General features: G+C 36.2%; 1 protein-coding gene across 1 annotated transcript; it reads left to right on the top strand.

Annotated features, from left to right (window-relative positions):
- Positions 1-906: 906 nt before the first annotated feature.
- LOC129372633 (uncharacterized) lies at positions 907-12998 on the top strand. Its single transcript, XM_055050050.1, has 4 exons — positions 907-1105; positions 11099-11915; positions 12084-12172; positions 12494-12998. Exons 2-4 carry the CDS (start codon positions 11134-11136, stop codon positions 12586-12588), a joined length of 966 nt encoding a protein of 321 aa, XP_054906025.1. The 5' UTR covers positions 907-1105; positions 11099-11133; the 3' UTR covers positions 12589-12998.
- Positions 12999-18467: the final 5469 nt, after the last annotated feature.

Raw genomic sequence — 18467 nt, 5'->3', positions numbered from 1 at the left:
GATGTTAAGTGTGTGCAGATCATTTCCATGTTTCTGAATATCCTTTGCACTTTTTTTCTGTAATCCTCTCTTATATCCTCTCAGAAGTAAAGTAATTATTTTCAAATTGCGACAGACTCCATAGACTTTAGACATCTTGCAAAGAGATTCAGCCAAAAGCACAAATTTCTCGATTGAGTTTTAACTAAATCATGTCACACCAACAAACCGCCCGCTGGCTTATCTTCACACCACCGTGTGTGTCATTTTGTTGCTCCTGGCACACAGTAAATTTGATCCAGCACATGTCCTTGCTTTAAGTCTCTCCTAAGTTGAGTCATTTTATAATATTTACCCACAGTACTCACATAGGGGGATTCTCTTAGTCACAGATTGTAATCCTTACTTTGAAGATCTAACAAAAAAGAGTGTGAATTCAACACGTCATAGTTCCTGTCAGTCTTTTATTCCTGAACTGACACGTCTGAATCTGTTTCCATTTGGCCCAGATTCTCTCTGAGGTTCGCAGTGAGGCAGCCTGTACCCTGTAGGCAGCCGGCTACAAACATGCAGTGACAATTCAAATTAGTCCAGTTCACTGGCTCTGGCAATGACTCAGGATGGAAAAGATGCATACGCAGCCCGCAATGCTTCAGAGACAGTTTTAAAGAGGCAGGGATTTCAAAAAGGGAGAAAATAAAGTAAAAAGAAAGAGGAAGACAGTTTGAGTATTCCATCAGGTATGCTGCCCAATTTTAGCTCAGCACTTTTGTTTTAAAGGAAGTAGACTGGAACGATGCCAAGTCCACTTAAAAGGCAGAGAGCGCGCCTTGTGGCTAAAGTGGTCTGATGCACATGCAGCAACTGCAGCATGGGATCTGTCTAGAGTATTGTTATGCAAGCAGGAAGAGAGCAGCCCCACTTTGATCTAGACATCGGACAGAAGCTGAGATGCTTTGGAGTTAGAAGCTGCTGTTTGGTGTGTCACCATCAGAGAGACGTTTTTTTTTTTTTTTTTCAGAAGGACAAAGAGGTGGAGACTTAACTGCACTGCTCATTACTCAAATGATTTGACCTGCATTCACACTTGACTGCATCACACCAAGTTTTGTCAGCGTCATTGCAGGTGAGTGTGAATGTCTGAGTGAATTGTGAGAAGAAATATCAGTTCATTAGTTAATTGTTAGATCTGGCTACTGTAAATGCAATGCGGGTTAATATGAATTTTAATTGAGTGGATTCCTGTGATGAAAAACAGATAAATGAGTCTAAAACTTGTTTCACATTTGCACACCTTTTTTGCAACTGATGACAAGGAAACATGTCGGCTTTCATGTGTGAATTACCCCAGGAGGGTTTTTCCCTGACACTTTCTTACAAAGGTGTCAAAAGACTGAACCATGCATCACTTCTAACAATTCAAATGTCTAAGCTACTAAAACATCAAAGGGCAGATGTGTTCAAGTAGGAGCTTAAAGTTAACACATGACCAATTTTGTTTTATTTTACAATAAAACAGATTGCATAATTACACAAATTGCTTTGTTCAATCTTTTTTCTTGTCCACTGTAGTGAGCTGCACAATGTTATTGTCTTCGCTTGCTCAACATCAATTTTTGAACAAGGTACACTGAAAAAAATAAGGCCAAATTGTTATGTAGTTTTAGAAAACTATCACGGAAATAATTAACCAAGAAAGTTAATGAGAAATAAAACACTGACCACTGAACAAATTTTACCTCATATAAAAGTGAAATGTTTAGCTGCTTTCATCATGGAGAAACAGTGGAAAGGAAAAACTCTTGAAATAACCTCAGACAGGACCAGGCTCAGAGTGTGATTCAACCTGCTGGGGACACAACATGGACAAGATGTAAACCTGATTCTTTGTTTTGTGCAGAACCTCAATAGTCCTTCCTGGGATCTGGTGTCATGTGTTCAGTAATTGCCAAAAAGGTTTATTGACTTACACTATTTGCTGTTTTAAGGGTCTAATGCACTAGTTCTGTTTTCTTTGTCTTCTTAGAAAGATTTGGCTATTGTTTAAGCATTTTGATGAAAACATTTACTTTATAGTGTTGTTTTATCATTTCACAGATACTTATTGTCATTCTGTCTATACAAGAAACTATTTCTTTTGAAAATGCTCCAGAAGTCAACTCGAAACAGCTAAAATGTCAACAGAAAATAAAATTAGCAAAATGGGAATACAATTTCCAGATTTCCAAGCTTATTTAGATCACCAAAGATTAAACTATGCTGGACAAATATTTGTAACAATTTTATCAACCTCTGAGTGGGGTAAAGATGGGGTAAAAAATGAACAAATCAATTTGACAAAGTGTCACGTATAAGAAAAAAAAAATACCAGTTTTGTTTTCAATATTTCTGAGTAATTTCCTGTCTGATCTTTGTGCAGGTTGACACAACTCCCTAAACAATATTCTAACATTTAGATGAACCATTTGCCACATTCACCATCTTAATTTTCGAATATGTTTTGCTGCTAAGGCTGATGTGGATGTAATTTGTTTGACAGTCTTTTTTTAAAATGTATGCTATCAATATGTGCACATTTGTTAAAAAAAAAAAAAAACAATCTCTGACATTTTAGAAGGCTAAGTAACAGAATCTTTATCAACCACTCCCATGTCAATCTGATCTTTATCATTTCTTCTAATGCACCAAAAACATATTGAAGAACTAGAAATGGGTAAAGCAGCTGCTAATGCACATAATATCAACCATAAAGTAATTCAATTCAACGCTGGCATTCCATCCACAACCAAGAGGAAATACCACTAATGTTGGGTGATGTCAGCGCCAATAAAACAGATCCATCATGTGCGCAACTTGCTCCATTTTGGAACTTAACTTTCAATTGCCATTCTGAATTATAGGTATGAGAACACATAAATACTTCTCTGTGGTCTATCAGCATGTACAGTGAAAGAGTTGGTGGTTAAAGCAAAATGTGCTGCTTGAGGCACAATTTTGTCTTGTCTATTCTGACAAATCCACATCTGATTTCAAATTTCTTTTAAAGGTAATTTTCATTATCATAAAATGACTAGTATGTGCAGAGACGTCACGGAGCTGCCTTTTAAATGCCGTAGGTTCTCATACTCAAAGGGCAAATTTTGCTTCTTGCAAATGCCACGTCTGTTTGTGTCCTGAATCCAACTGTGTGTATGTGGCTTGTCTTGTTTGGAAAATCTAATCCACAGATACGCTCCACTGGTGGACACTTTCCCCCTTGACGCACCAAAGATGACACACATTCCAACATAGGCTGATACATATTTCAGATGAAACTATTACATAACAAAAAAAGATGAAGTTTAGGATGACAGACAACAGAAATAGAAGGAGTGGGGTAAAAATCCATGTCCTTATTGTAAAGGACAGATTCATCTTCAGATCTAAAGGTTGCTGGGGGCAAATCTGTCATTTAAGGCCTGCTGTGGCTAAATGTCAGGGGTAAACCTTTCTGCTTCACTTCTGGGTTTTGAAAGTAATACCTTATTGAAAATACAAAGCACTCAAAAATATGAGTCCATATTGATATAATGGCGATATAGTTTTGCTGAAGATTTGACAGCTGTAGATCCATGGCCCATATTTTCCATTTCACTACTACTGAATGAGGTTTGATGTTCTTTTCTTCAGAGCTTTGTGACACTGAGGTCATCAAAGGATGGATCTGTGTTGTAGATGTTGATTTTTTGTTAATTGTAAGTTCTATCAATTTAGTTTTTTTTTTTTTTTTTAATGTGTGGAATAGTAGAGTACTTTGGTAGCTTTTAGACCAAACGTTAGATGTGATTTTTGTTTGCCAAATATCCGGTCTGATGACAGGAAAATGGCTTTTTTTGACCACTTTTTGAAATAGAAACGTCAGATTAAGTTAACTTTCATTTTCAACTAAGTTATAAAAAGCTTTTAGTAATTGTTTGGTCTATATTTTTTCAAGAAATAAAGTATATACAGACCAAAAGTTTGAACACAACCTTCTCATTTTGTATATTTTCATGACTATTTATAAGGCAAGAAAGCCCACTTTTTAATCTGACAAAGGCACACCTGTGAAGTGAAAACCATTTCAGGTGACTACCTCTTGAAGCTCATCAAGAGAATGCGGAGTGTATGCAAAGCAGTAATCACAGCAAAAGGTTGCTACTTTGAAGAAACTACAATATAAGACATATTTTCAGTTGTTTTAAATTTTTTTTGTTCAGTACATATTTCCACATGTGTTAATTCCTAGTTTGATGCCTTCAGTGTGAATCTACACTGTCAATAGTCATGAAAATAAAGGAAACTCATTGAATGAAAAGGTGTGTCCCAACATTTGGTCTGTACTGTATATTTTTTCAAACAATCAAGCTGGACGTGCGTGAAGAACCAAACCACAGGTTGCCGCCTAAACCTTTATTGGAAAAGTTTGGTTTTGGAACCTAGAAGGCCAACTATTTTCCTTGTTTTTGTACAAGTTTTTTGAGCCCAGGCATTTTGTAGCCTTAATTTTCTATTTGTAACTGGCAGGAGTTGCGGTGCGAGTGAACATCTGGAGCTGCAAACCATCTGCTTCAAAATGGGCAACAGTTGGGATGCATTTAGAGATGGCATTCCTGATAACTTAGTTATGACAAATCAATATTTGAGCTACTGTTGCCTTTGTATTATTTTGATCCTGTCTGTCCTGTCTCCTTGACATAAAGACATTTTCATCCTCCTAATTGTCACTCCTGAATACTTTTTATGTAAACCCAAAAACTAATTGTTTGTGAAAATCACATTAGATCAGTTGTTTCTAAAGTACTCACACCAGCCTGTCTGTTACCCACAGCCATCCTTTTCTTTTCATTTGGAGGCTACCCTCTGAACACGAATAAATTGGCTGTCATACTTCTGGATGCCATTTGATTGGTTTGTTCTGTAATGATGTCAACAAGAAACTGAACAATCATGTCTAATATTGTGATTATTGAGTCTTTCACAAATAATCCTTTGTTACCTAGTTATATTTCTGATGTTAGAGTTTATGTTTTCCTGATGCTAATTCAGAGATTGATCAGGAGCGAGTGGAAGACCTGGTACAGAATGTACTATGCAAGGAAACAACTGATTTGTTGCAGATGTGGTAATTAGAAAAGTAGAACAGCAACAATCAAGACTTGTATGAAATGGAACAAAAATGGTAAGTAAAAAGACAATCAGAGGGAAACAATAAAACAAACTAAACTGGTATTCATTAAATGTAATAAAAGTGTCAAACTGACGATGTCTGACAAAAATGTGAACATGGTGCATATCAAGGCACATGTTGCAATTTCAGTGCCTCACTAGACTGCTGACATTTTAATGGATTAGGTAAAACAAACCTAAACCAGACATTGATCAAAACTCATGAAAGATACTGATCTTATGAAAACATAAATTAAACAAAGGATGACAAGACAAACCCCATGCTTAACTTGGGAATATTTATCTGTCTATCTTGTAGCAGAGCAGAGCAGAGCTTTTCATCTCTGCAACACTGTCATTAGTTTTTGAGAATAAATGTAAGGCTACCAACTTGTATGATAGATAAAAAAAATCAGAATAAAGCTTTCTGCAATGATGTTCCATTGCATTTTTGTTTAGACATAATAAATAAGCAAATTAACACCTTATCATTACAGTTAGGTTTTAGCATTAACACCTAGTCACAATGGATGAATTCAACTTTAAAATGTTCCTCTTTCCTACAGTGACATATTTTATTATGGAATACCTAAATGTTAGAATTTCACAAGTTGTTTTAAGCTCCTCCATTCCTTTTAGAGCATAAGTTGTTGTAAAAGTTACAGTATTTTAATCAAGGTCAGTAAGTCCATCTTATATTGATGCTAAAAACTATGTTGTGCTCTCATAATTTGTTTAACATTGCGCGAAAACAAAAGAAAAATGGCCCCTTAAAGATAGGCATGCAATTTCAAGTGGTTCATGAAGCTGGATCTAAAATCCCTAAAGCAAACTACAGCCTGCTGCTGCGGTTATGCTTCTCTTATGCAACTGACACAGTTTTCTGAGGTGAAATCAAGCCTGTCCAGAAATAACCAGCATTTACATATTCCAGCAGAGTGTTGTCTAAAAGTTGGGACAGTTTTTCCTCCTCGATCTTTGGACTTGAGTATTTTAAAACCAGAGACATAAAGATTAAACTTTAAAAATGATGTAGCGGGCATGCTGTGGCTAGCGCAACCCATGTTTGGAGAACTTGAGTCTTCGATGTGGCCGTCACGGGTTTGATTCCCGGACCCGACGACGTCTGCCGCATGAATTTTGCTCCATTTAGAAAAAAGCTTATTTTAGCCTACTTTCCCCTAAGGAGTTTTCAAAGTGCTAACATGACTCACAATTTTGAGAATTTTATGGCATTGCTTAATGGTATTAATCAGTCAATTAAAGTGACTTTTAGTAAATCCCTTTAATCAGTCATTAGAATAATCTACTCTAATCTTGGATACCAGAAAAATAACAAAATTAAAATCCTGCAGTGTTAAGCATTCATGTTGTTATTCTAATCTTTAACTATAAAGGAAGAAGGCATTGTTTAACAGTGCACGACTCTTCAGTTATAAACAGATACACACTGCGGATAAGTGCCTTAGCAGAGTGCTGTAATTTTGTTAGCATGCATGCTGGACTAAAAGAGAGGGAGAAGGACTATTATTGACATCAGAGCCACAATGTGACTGGGAAAATCTGACGAAAATCTATACTTGTCAGGCTACAAACAAGCTGCAAAACACTGAGGACAAGGTAGAAATGTTGAAGGCTTATTTTTACTGAAATGTAACAGTTTCATAAAATGTTTAAACTGTTCTTTAAAAAAAAACAATAACAAATACAAAGAAGTTGTGAAACATGCATGTTTCAAAGCAAAACAGAGAACAAATTAAGAGATGTCGCCCAGTTGGAAATCTTTTTTTTTTTTTTTTGCAAAATAAGAAGAGCCATGTCTTCCCTTATTCTTCCTATGTCCTCCTAAATATCTGTGCTGTTAATCAGTCTGGTGTCCCATCAGTCCATGGCTTTCCCTACAGAATTTCTCTAAGACAAAGCTGGGGCATAAGGTAATTGGGAAGAGGAAGAATCTGGGACTTAGTGCTATATATTAAAAAAAATATCAAAACTCTTCTAAAACTAGTTAGCAGCATATTCAGCTGAGTTATCTTTTGGTTATGGGCTACATTTTTAGGCCTGCAAAAATGAGACTTTCCCAGTCCATAAACTGCAGTGTATCTCACAGTAAGCTGACGGTCTGCAAAAGGTGAAACCTCATAGAATTTGGAGTTTGATTAGAACATAAAGTAAGGATTTTATTTTATGCTTTAATATAAAAGCATAAAATAAAAGAGAAGAGAAAGAAGGGTTAAAGAACAACAAAAGATCTTCAACAGCTATGCCTCAACACGACCATTGGAAGTGCACCAAATATATGACACTGAAAGGTGGAAGAAAATATTCTTGATATTTGTCATGGCTTTCATCACTACTGGCATGACAATGAGATCCACTTCTCCTCTGTAATATATTCATTACAATTCTGTAATGTTCATTACAGAGTAGAAGGTAATGTTTCGATCTAGAGAGTTTTTTACTTTGGGACAATTGAGCTTGCAATTTTGCAGAGGCTTGAAACCTGTGAGCCTGTGAAGATGTTGCAAATATTGCAGGATCTATGTGGTGATCAATGAGTCTCTGAGCAGAACAATACAGCAGAACCTAATTTTACTCTTTTCATCCATCTTTCATGTTTCACTCATCCTAATCATATTAACATGTTTTGTCGGTTGGATTGCAGGTTGTCAAACACAAAGGTCAGCTCCAGACATTGAATGCCCTTCATGAAGCAATCTTCACCAAATAAAGCAACATTTGGTGAAGTAAAAGCCTAGTCAGTTTATATTAGCAAGTGAATTTGCAATGTTTTGTTTACATTGTTGGATTTCCTGCTGCCCAGAGTTCTATGAGATTTTGCTAGGGTAAGAATATTTTTGTGGCATCACACTGCTAGTTCTTAGAAGTATATTTGGTTGAACCCCCCCAGGGCTTGACTCCATGCTCTCACTGTATGTAAAAGAAAAAAAGGAGATCAATGTGACACTCAAGCTGTGACAGAAACATGAGCACCACGGGGAAAACTGTGCATGATGTCATCAGACAGACTGAAATATGAGTCATGATAATCTGTCTGGTCATAATGGATGAAATGTGTGAATGACTGCAGGAAGAAAAGGGGAAAAACTGGATGAAACATTAGAAGCATCACTCACTTGTTGTCTCCTAGCATTGATCCACCCCCACCCTCTCTAAAGCTCCATGTGGGTCTAAATTGTGTTATTGTAAGCTGTATCCCACTGTGAAGTGTGGGTTGGCTGGTATAGGAAAGTTGGCTCCACTGCAACACACTGCTGCCTCTTCTTTGTCTCTGTATGGAATACTTACCTATTCTGGACCATTTTTAAATCAGGTAGGATAGGAAAATTAACTTGGATCTTTTTGCCTACATTTGCAGCATAAGAAAACATCCAAATTCAAATTAGTCTGCAAAGTTAGCAAATTAGCTGTCAGTTTTTAGCTATTTTTAAGTGTCTAAAGTAAGGCTACCGATCAGGGGAAGTAAACTGATTACTTTTGCTTATAACTATTAAATTGAGTTGAGTTGAAAGTTGGACTTTCCTCATTTGCAGGAGAGATATTTCAGAAGCATACATAACAGAAAAAAAAGACAGAATGTTAATCTGGAGGCTAAAATTCCAGATTTATTCAAAAGGTTGTAAAGGCAAATGTAGACAACATACATTTTGTGGATAAAATGAAAAAAAGAAGAAAATATGAAAGTGTGGCCTCCTGGCAGCAATTTAAAGCACAGAATGCTTTCTTCCACCTGGAGGGAAATACATTGTTGTTATACTGTGTAACTAATTGCACTTAACACAACAACAGTTAGCAAATCACACTGCACCCACTTGGAGCTACTTGGTAGTCTCCTGTTGTGGGATATTATTGGCATTAGCTGCAATTTCTCTGCATAAATTAAAAGCTGCCAAAAATATATATCAGGGAAATTTTTTTTTCGAAAATTCACTAACTCAGATTTTGCTAATTATATCTTATTTATAAGTTAAGTCCACCCAGGGGAAATTACTGTGTAGTAATTCTAATTATTTATTTCAGACTTAAACGAAAAAGAAAAATGACTAAACACTAAAGTATTTGCTTGTCCTGTAGATAAACTTCAAGTATTTACACAAATCTGTGTGGGTTTGCTATAATGACTGCAGTGCAGTAATTATGACTGGGAGTCAGACATTCATTTATGCTTTACAGTTTGTCAAAGACAGCGAGCTTTCACTTAGGATTTATGCAGCACTAAATGCAGTGAAACAGCTGCACATTCCAGGAAGTCTGCTTCAGAGAGACATTGTTGAACCACATGACCAACTGAGTGAATGCAAGCATAAGTGAGTAAAAGAAAAGAGAGCAGACAGAGGTAAAAGGAATATCATATCATGTACAAGAGGCTTAAATGTCTGGATTCCAGATTAGCCACAAGTTTAAGTTCATCAACTCAGAAAACTCAGTCATATGTTTATATAATCTTCACTTGCCTGTCCTTGGAGTTGTTCAAAGAAAAACTAGTATGTAATTTACTTGAGGATTAAATAAACCCCTTCTGAGGACAACTAGTTTCATTTGTTTTTGTCTTAAAATAAAAGGTTGTCAGCAAAAATCCAAACATAAATCAATCAAAGTTCTGTTATTTATCTGAAAAGACACCATATGTTTTAACAGCTTCACCTAATGTATTCTTGGTTCAATGTCCACGTCTCCAGTGGGAAACATGCTGTGAAGACTGGAGGCAGGCTGACACCACTTGGCATGTTCTGCAGGGGGGAAATGCTCCTTTCAGGCTATGCCAACTCTGTTTGGACCAGAAGCAGCGTCTCTCTGATACAGAGATGATAGTGAGGGCGATAGTGGTTTCTCAGCTCTGTACCGCTTCATCATCCATCCATCCATCCATCCATCCATCCATCCATCCATCCATCCATCCATCCATCCATCCATCCATCCATTTTCTTACACCCTTGTCCCCTGCGCGGTCATGAGGGGTGCTGGTGTCTATCTCCAGCAAACGTTTTGGGCGAGAGCTGAGGTACACCCTGGACAGGTGCCAGCCCCTTTGTCATTCAGTCATTAAATACAAAATCTGAAAAGTCCCTGAACCAACTCAGATTTTTAGGTGGGACAGAATTCATTTTTTTGGTTCATATCAGAGTTAGATTGGACATCATCCCAAAAAATTTGAATGCAGGATAAAATTTTAAAGATATATTTTTAGCAGGGTAATGTGTTTTCTTACCTCACATCTGACTGCATTGGATTAGAACTGACTGCAGATGCTGACTGCAGACTTCGCAAAAAAAAAAAAAAAAAAAAGCTAAATTTTTAACAGTACCTCGCTCAAAATACTCAGCAATAATAAAACTGCTTAGGTGCTTTGACACATGACAAAAACTAATCAAAAAGCCTTCATTAGCTAGTTACTTTCAAAGTAAGGCTTTAAAACTGCTGCTTTAAAGTAGTACTTTCTAACTTTGTGCAAAGGGTAGCTGTGCTATGATGCTAATGCTAGCTCCAATGTGGTTAGTATAATTATGTGGAGATTCAGCTTCAGCTGATTCATTTTTGTTCTCCTTTCCAACTTCGCTCCAAATTATATTACCTGTGAGAAGGATATTACAAAAAATACATATAAAATACAATTTGCTTAAACACAAAGTTTATGATTTTTAAAGCTGCTATCTCCTTTAAATGCCTTCAAATGGAACTACAACCATAACTTTCTATTTTATTTGTAATGGATGACAACATGGAGAATGAAGCATGGTGAGATATTCCAAAAATGTTAGGCAGCAGATTTCACATGCTTGTTTTAATGCTTTAATAAATTATTGGTTTTTTTCCTTGAGTAATCTCAATAGTTATCAGATTGACCTTTACAGTTTCCTGATACACTTTACGTTGTCCCTCTCCATATTCAATTTCAATTCTTCTTTTTTAGATTTCTCTTCTGTGATGCAGTGACTCACACTAACCATGAATAATGGAGCCAGCATCAAAGTTGTATCCCAAAGCCAGAGTGATACAAGAGTCAGTTCAAGTTTCCCTTTACCTCAGACCATGATGCCTCTGCCAAAGATGGATTCCAAACAGTACAGCAGCCTCCCCATTCCCACAGTGCAGTATCAGCTCGCTTCCAGACGACAACTTGCATATTCTTCATCATCTGTTTCCTCAGATCCTGCAGACGTGGTGAGAGGTAAAATTTTAAAAGCTAACCTAATGCAGCAAAGGATTGGTATGTATTCTAACAGAGGCCCAGTCAGTACAGAGCGAAGCAATGGAACATGTTCAGCATATAGCAGCCCTCAGATTGCAAAGAGAGACGTTCCACGTTCCAAAGACACATTGGATCTGCGAAACAGTGTTTTGACACACAAGGCTTTGAGAGACCTTCAGCTAAGGAGAAACACCAATAAGAACTGGACTTTTGGAAAGAGTCGTTTAAGAAGTCTAGACAACGCACAAGAGGACGACACCTTAGTGAAGCCCTCAGCTGACCTTTATCCAGTCCGAGAACGAGGACGTTTCCTTTATACCAAAGGGACAAATGGGAATGAAAGATCACGTCCTTCTTCCGCTGGACTGGAGCACCTCCAAAAAGAAGTGAGGAACATCTCAAACCAGGACTTGGGAGGATTTGTGGGAGATTTTCTTGGTAATAAACCAAAAGATTTTTACCAGAAGTTTAACATGAAACGAAGAGGGAGCGAGCCAGGAAAAATCAACATGGCTGCTGTTGCTCCATTTAGGTTCAGGTGAGGGCAGTATTTCACCTTTTTAAATTACAAAGATAAGCTCATATATTAATTTTTGAGTGAAATTTGATTTGAGCTCTTCCTTAGCCTTTGAATAAATAAAGCCAAATATAGACTTATTTTATAATAAAAAAGAACAGCTTGACCTGTTCTTTTGTTCAACTCCAGGTTTCAGGTCAATGAGGATACAGATGCTACACTTGATGATCTGAGTGACTGCTCCTCTGATTCCATGGAGGTCTGCTGTGATGACTTAGGTGAGTCTGCTGCCTTCGCAATTCATATTTGGGAATATTTGGCTCACGGTTATGAGGCAGAGGCAATCTATTATAACAATCTGTGTGGTTTCAGAAATTTCACAGGTTTTCTCTGTAAAACTTGTAAAATGAAAAACAAATGCTTTTTCTATTGCAATTTTTCAGCCAATTCAAAAATAGCAAGGGGAAGTTTGTATATATGCAATGTTGTAAATCTGCAAAGGTGAAGTATTTGTGTTTTTAAAATAAAGTAGTCCATTCAATAAAAAAATATATATGGCAGGACTTAAAAATTGCTATTCACTGATGTTCTTCTTTCAGTTGGAGTAAGCTCAAATTCTATTGCAAAGAAGAAAATCCCAGTCCATATACCTGCAAGGCATGGACGGACTTACTCCAAATTCTTGCAGCTGTAATTGCAGTGAAATGGGCTTTTACTCGCATTGCAGTTGTGTGATGAAAACTCTAACACTTGAAAATTCTTCTTAGATGCTCAAGGTACTTTCCCCATTCCTCTACTCATCCCAAAGAAGTTTATTAGACTAAGAAAACAAATTTTACACACTCCACTGAGGTCAGCCAGTTGGTTATGCAGAACATGGTTTTTCCATTTGTGTTTTATTGCATCCTGTAACACCCAAACTTTTACAAGGCTCACTGCTGACTGTTAAGCATGGCTGTTTTTCTCTCAGTGTCTGCCTTCCATGCTGGATGTGCTGTCTGTTATGTGCATCAGGGTTTCCTAAAATACTTCACTTCTTTATGTACTTAGAAATAAAAAGGAAGAAGGAAAAAAAAAGATGGCACTTGTAAATGGCAGATTTCTTAGAACCACAAGGCACTCTTAATGTAATATTTTCTTTTTGTATTTTATATTGTTTGTTTTTTTGGCAGGTCTGAGAAAAACATTAAAAGCTAAATATGTGGTGTGACTTGAACCATGTTACAACTCTGCACTCCACACAATTTACAAATCTAATTACAAATTCAGTTTGTATTTGTCTTGGTCAATACTTGCTAATGTTGTGAAATGAATTAAAGTCACAATTTGCCAAAGGACCTGAAACAATACAATCAATTAAGTTTAATTAGAAAGAGAGATTACTGATCTACTGTAAATAAAGGAAATTGATTTAAAAACCTTAGCCAAAGGAAAGATTTAGTATTTTACCTTGTTGCAAACCAACTGTATTTGGATCAAGCAACTATGATAACATTTTGAAAACTCTAAACGCACTGGTTTATTCAGAGTTTTCAAAATATTATCATAGTGGCTTGATCCAGCAACAGTTGGTTTGCAACAAGGTAAAATACAAAATCTATGCTAAATATATCCATTGTGCTAAAGTTGTTATTGGGAAGTTTTGAAAATTAAATCAATTTTATTTATATAGGAATATATGAAGGAAATTGATTTAATGTGTTATATATACACAGAGACAGAGAGAGATGCACCGGCAGATATAGATATAGTCTGTAGTTCTTGCCCAATTTAAAATAAAATGTTACAGCATTAAGGCAGTGTGATAGTCTTGCAAAGGTCTCGCAAAGGTCTTATTGCAACAATAAAATATTTTATAAACAGCAATAAAACTTAAAACCTGGTTATAACAAGCTCTGAAAAAAAGTTGTTATTGCCCTGATGCACAGTCTAATTGAATAAAACATAAAAGGAATTTTAATGAATTCCAGACAAAACTGCAGTGTTTCTGGCTCGGGCTTGTGTGTTGGTTTTTAGTGTGTACCGTAATCCATGGAGGAGAAGTTAGAAATTATCCTCTCTGCCGTTTTGATGACTCCCTGCAGTAATTTCCTCCCATCCTGGGTCCAGTTGCTGTCCCCCCTCCCATGTAATTCCACCACAAAGGATGCTCTAAAATATATCTTCTGCAGATTTGGGTGATCTCTCTTATGGTTGTAAAATGGTTTTAATGTAGCAAAAAGCACTCTATTAGCACAAAAGTGTTTAAAAGTTCTGTATTCTTTGCTAATTTATTTGTACAACCAGCAGTTTGTTTTTCTGTTGATTGGGTATTGGGATAATGTCCACAAATAGCATGCTAACCTTTACTATATGGCCTCTTAGGTGACACTAAATTGGTAAAGTTGTGTGTATGCAGCACTGTTGCTCTGGTGGAGTTTGTCTGCATATCGATGCTTTTTTCTTTGTCAATAGATCTACATAGATCTATTGAGTCTCGAAAAGGTCAGTAATATATAAAATAGCATATTTTTTTTAGGTGTACATCACGTTATAATGTATCTTCTCATCAACAACATATCTGTAAAATAAAACATGTTTGAGAAATTTTTGGTATTTCCATTTGGATTTGTAAAACTCTTGATGGGACTAAGTGCTGCCTTTGAGGACATCTTCTCCTCAGAGTGTCCATGCATCAGAGAGCACCCCTTCTCTACTCCTCCTCCACTGAGCTCCTTCAGACTAGCCAGCAATAATTAGAAAACACCTGGTGGAACTGCTCATCTGCTGAGCTCGTTATATAAATTATTACTCAAACCAGTTTTCCGATAAACGTCTGTAGATGTTTAATAGAGGAATGTTAACTTGATGACATGCTGAAGGCGGAGAGTTGAAAAGCTCAAGAACTCTTTAAAGAGACATAGGCCCAATTTCAAACCATTAAGTTGCAAAATCACATTTTCTTTAAGTCATGTCTGATGTGTACAGCATTTTTATAACAACTGAAAGTGACAAAATTGCTTCATTGTGCTATAAAATTATACAGTGTCATTGGGAAAAAAAACCCTCAAGATTCCCCCTTTAGAACTGTGAATGGCATGTATTATCACAATAAGCAATGTTTTTTTAATTATATAATTACATAATTAGCTGCGTAAATTGTGTTTTTAATCAAGGTCACAATTAGCGCCATGTCTGAGGTAATTGGGAATACATTGAAATCAGAATATTTTAACAACATGTCTGGTATCATATTTGTGCCGGATGACCTCACCTCTTTGCACTGAGGAGCATGAAAGCCTCTAACGGACATCCTAATTATCTTAGTGACTGAAGGCCGAGACTCTGCAGCCAGACTCCTCAGGGAGAGACCAGACAAACAAATGAGCTGTCTTTCAAAGAGAATGGACAGCTTTAGGGCTGAGACTGACTATTTTGATGGGCAGATCGGATTTCATGTCTGGGACTAACAGCCTTTTTTTCACAGTTGAGTGGTGAGATGTTTCTTGGTTTACCATCAATCTGTTGCCAACTGCGAAGTGGTTGAAAGGTAAAATATGGACTTTTTATTCATTGTTCTGAAAGGAAAGAAAAAGCACTCAGCCATAATCTCTTGGAAATTAATTATTGATGGTAAGAGGGCTCAGTTGTTGCAGTCAAATTAATCACTCTTTAACTTGTTTGAATTAACTTTGCTGAAATTTTCTGTGAATTTACTTTTACATGGTGAATAAAGAAAATGTTGATCGAAGCAAAATATATAAATGAGAAACTCCTAATCCCTCAGGCTGGTTGCATTCCAGTAAGTTCACTACTTTCACTGGAGACTGTTGTTGAGGTTACTGCACCACATGAACTATCATGTGACCTTTTAAAACTCTTCATGTGCCTTTAACATTTAGCTTTTCATAAGAAGTTTTAATAGTTTGGGGTTTTTATAGATAAATGCTTAAAACGTAGACAGTGAGAAGTTATCACACAACTGATGGAAAACTTGATTCTTCAAAAATGCAACTTATCAGGAAAGAATATATATATATATATATATATATATATATATATATATATATATATATATATATATATATATATATATATATATATATATATATTGCTTCTAAATGAATAGATTCACATTGTTTAGTTAAAGTTACACTTCTTATACTTGAAAAAAATCTGAATGCATTTGTTAATGGATTTGTAGAGTGATGCTAATGATATTTATAATAAAATTTGTCATCTAAATTTTTAGTTTTAAATTACTAATTTAATAATTATTTAATTATAGTAGCTATAGTTGTCATAAGGTTGACTGAAAACAAGAAATCTGAATTTCCTCTGAAAAATCTGATATCTAAGACACAGTTTACACAGTCATGAAGTGTATTTCAGCAAAAACAAAGTGAGGAAAAACAATAGATTAAATAAAACATTTCAGAACACAACTTGTCTTCCCAATTAAAACTTTTAAATCTACCAAAAAGCACTTTGTGATTTGTAAGGCAATTAAATGTGACTCAATTTGGCATCATTTACAAACAATTTAGGAAACTGCTTGAGATTCACCAATTAAATTAAAATATTTAAATGCTGTTGCTATGATGTAACTTAATCCCTATTCTTGTCTCTCTGCATCATTTCTTAGATGGAAAGGAACTAAAGAAATTGAAAATTTTGTAATGAGCTAGACTTATTTGGAAATCTTTTCAAAAATATTAAAGTTTCCTCCAGAAAAGTATAAAAAAACTGCCAAAGAATTTTGTCAGTGAAAGTTACAATTTGATTAAGCCCAGATTGTGACTGCAATAAGTCAACTAATGAACCTGTTGCTGTTTCCAATAGAAGGGTCTTCTGCCTTAGACTTCTACACTGCTATACCTAAGAAAAAGTGGGTTTTCCCCCTTAGAGCACATGTGGAGGTCTCCTCAGTGTTACTCAATTCATTGCATCATAGCAGCTGAGAAGCACAAAACTGATCACATCTGCTGACCAGGGAAATGCTCAGGAGACAGCTGTGTGACTGTGTGTGTGGACACGCACTGATGTTGCAGTCACATGGATGGCCAGCTGGAGAATGTAAATCAAACCCAATTTTGGAAGAAATGAAAGCTTGTACTCCACCCTTCCCTCCTGAGGCTTGGCTGCGATTCACTTTGACTGAATGAGCAAAGTGATTCAACACATGACTCATGTTAAACCCTCAAAATTAAAATTTTAAGAAAAACATTTCACACTCTGCTAACCAAGAGTGTGTAACCATCTCATTGAATGAGAGTGAGGGAGTAACATTACTGGAATTTAACAATTTTGTTTTTGCACTTGCATTTTGCTTTTACCTGAGTTGTTTTCACTTATGGAAATTACAATGTGTCTTATTTGTGGTCTTCTTAACAAGATTTTATTATTTCATTGATACTAGTGTGCTGGTACATGATAGTAAACAACAGAAACTGGACTTACCAAAGAAAACTAAATTATTTTATTTGGTTTTGTATGTACAAAGTATACACACATCAAATATAAAGATGTAAACTAATTTAAACAAACAACTGTTTGACTTATGTCACTAATAAAAAGGCAGCATTTTTTTTCTGTCTGATGTAAACTTTATGTGCAAAACCTGTAGGAATTAGTTCTGCTGCAATGAATTTACTAATGCCCACCCTGAAACAAATCAGCTATTCATCACAGGAATGAATATAAGGTCATCATTGGTGCTCTTCAGTCAGCTGAAGAGCAAACTCATGATGTCGAGGAACAAGCCTTGTCATTGTTTCCACTGACAAATTCCCAGATTACAAAATTAGTGGACCTTAAATCACACCAGTTGCCTTAAAACTTAAATAAAGAGGGCAGTAGAGTGTGGTGAAACCTTTTGTGGGAGTTGGAAAGTCTCTGGACACGGCAGCTAGCACTAATGAAATCACATAGATTTGGAACATGTAGCCTGGTCTCCTTGCATAAAAATCGTTACTGAACATGTTCTAGCATGATCGAAGGCTAACAATGTGGGTTGTGCCATAGTAGCCTGTGGAAAAGGTAAATGTGTCTTTGTCATCTGTCTTTGAGCACTGAAGTCTGGCGCAGATGACATGCAGGCTGCAAGAGAGGGCGGTTTCCATGGAGCAGACTTGCATTCGAATGCCGCAGAGCCCCCAGAATCTTCCTGTACCCTTCAGGACACTGTGTGGAATATCTTTGGCAGAAAACAATTCCTTGCCTTTGTACTTTAACTACATTTTTAATTTACCCATGCTATTTTATCATGCAAATGCAAATGCATTTAAAAGTGACTTAGAAGATTTTTCCAAAGTGCTTTTTTGGGCACTTCACTTGCTTATTCTGGCACATCTTGTCATTCACTCTCTTATTTGGCAAGCTGCAAGGTTTTTTTGCGTACATAATTTCTCATTGCCTGTGTTTATATAGAAAACAGTTGGAAGGCAGTGTAGAACTGGTCAGCAAATGATTTTTTAGGGTAGGAATTTTGGAATAGATATCATAAGGAAGCTCAGACAGGATCAAGAGATAATCTGGTTGCTCCAGTTGTTACACTGTGTTGAATTATGACAGTGACTATAATATGTGCTATAT

The sequence above is a fragment of the Poeciliopsis prolifica genome, unplaced genomic scaffold (genome assembly GCF_027474105.1).
Source record: "Poeciliopsis prolifica strain line A6 unplaced genomic scaffold, Auburn_PproV2 SCAFFOLD030, whole genome shotgun sequence".
NCBI classification, from domain to species: domain Eukaryota; kingdom Metazoa; phylum Chordata; class Actinopteri; order Cyprinodontiformes; family Poeciliidae; genus Poeciliopsis; species Poeciliopsis prolifica.
This window is presented reverse-complemented; position numbering and strand designations above follow the sequence as displayed.

Bases quoted from the DNA above. Each gene is read 5' to 3' on its own strand.
- LOC129372633 (XM_055050050.1), top strand. From the start codon at position 11,134: ATGAATAATGGAGCCAGCATCAAAGTTGTATCCCAAAGCCAGAGTGAT. The intron at 11,916-12,083 runs GTGAGGGCAGTA...GTTCAACTCCAG, and splicing joins GTTGCTCCATTTAGGTTCAG to GTTTCAGGTCAATGAGGATA. The intron at 12,173-12,493 runs GTGAGTCTGCTG...TTCTTCTTTCAG, and splicing joins GGTCTGCTGTGATGACTTAG to TTGGAGTAAGCTCAAATTCT.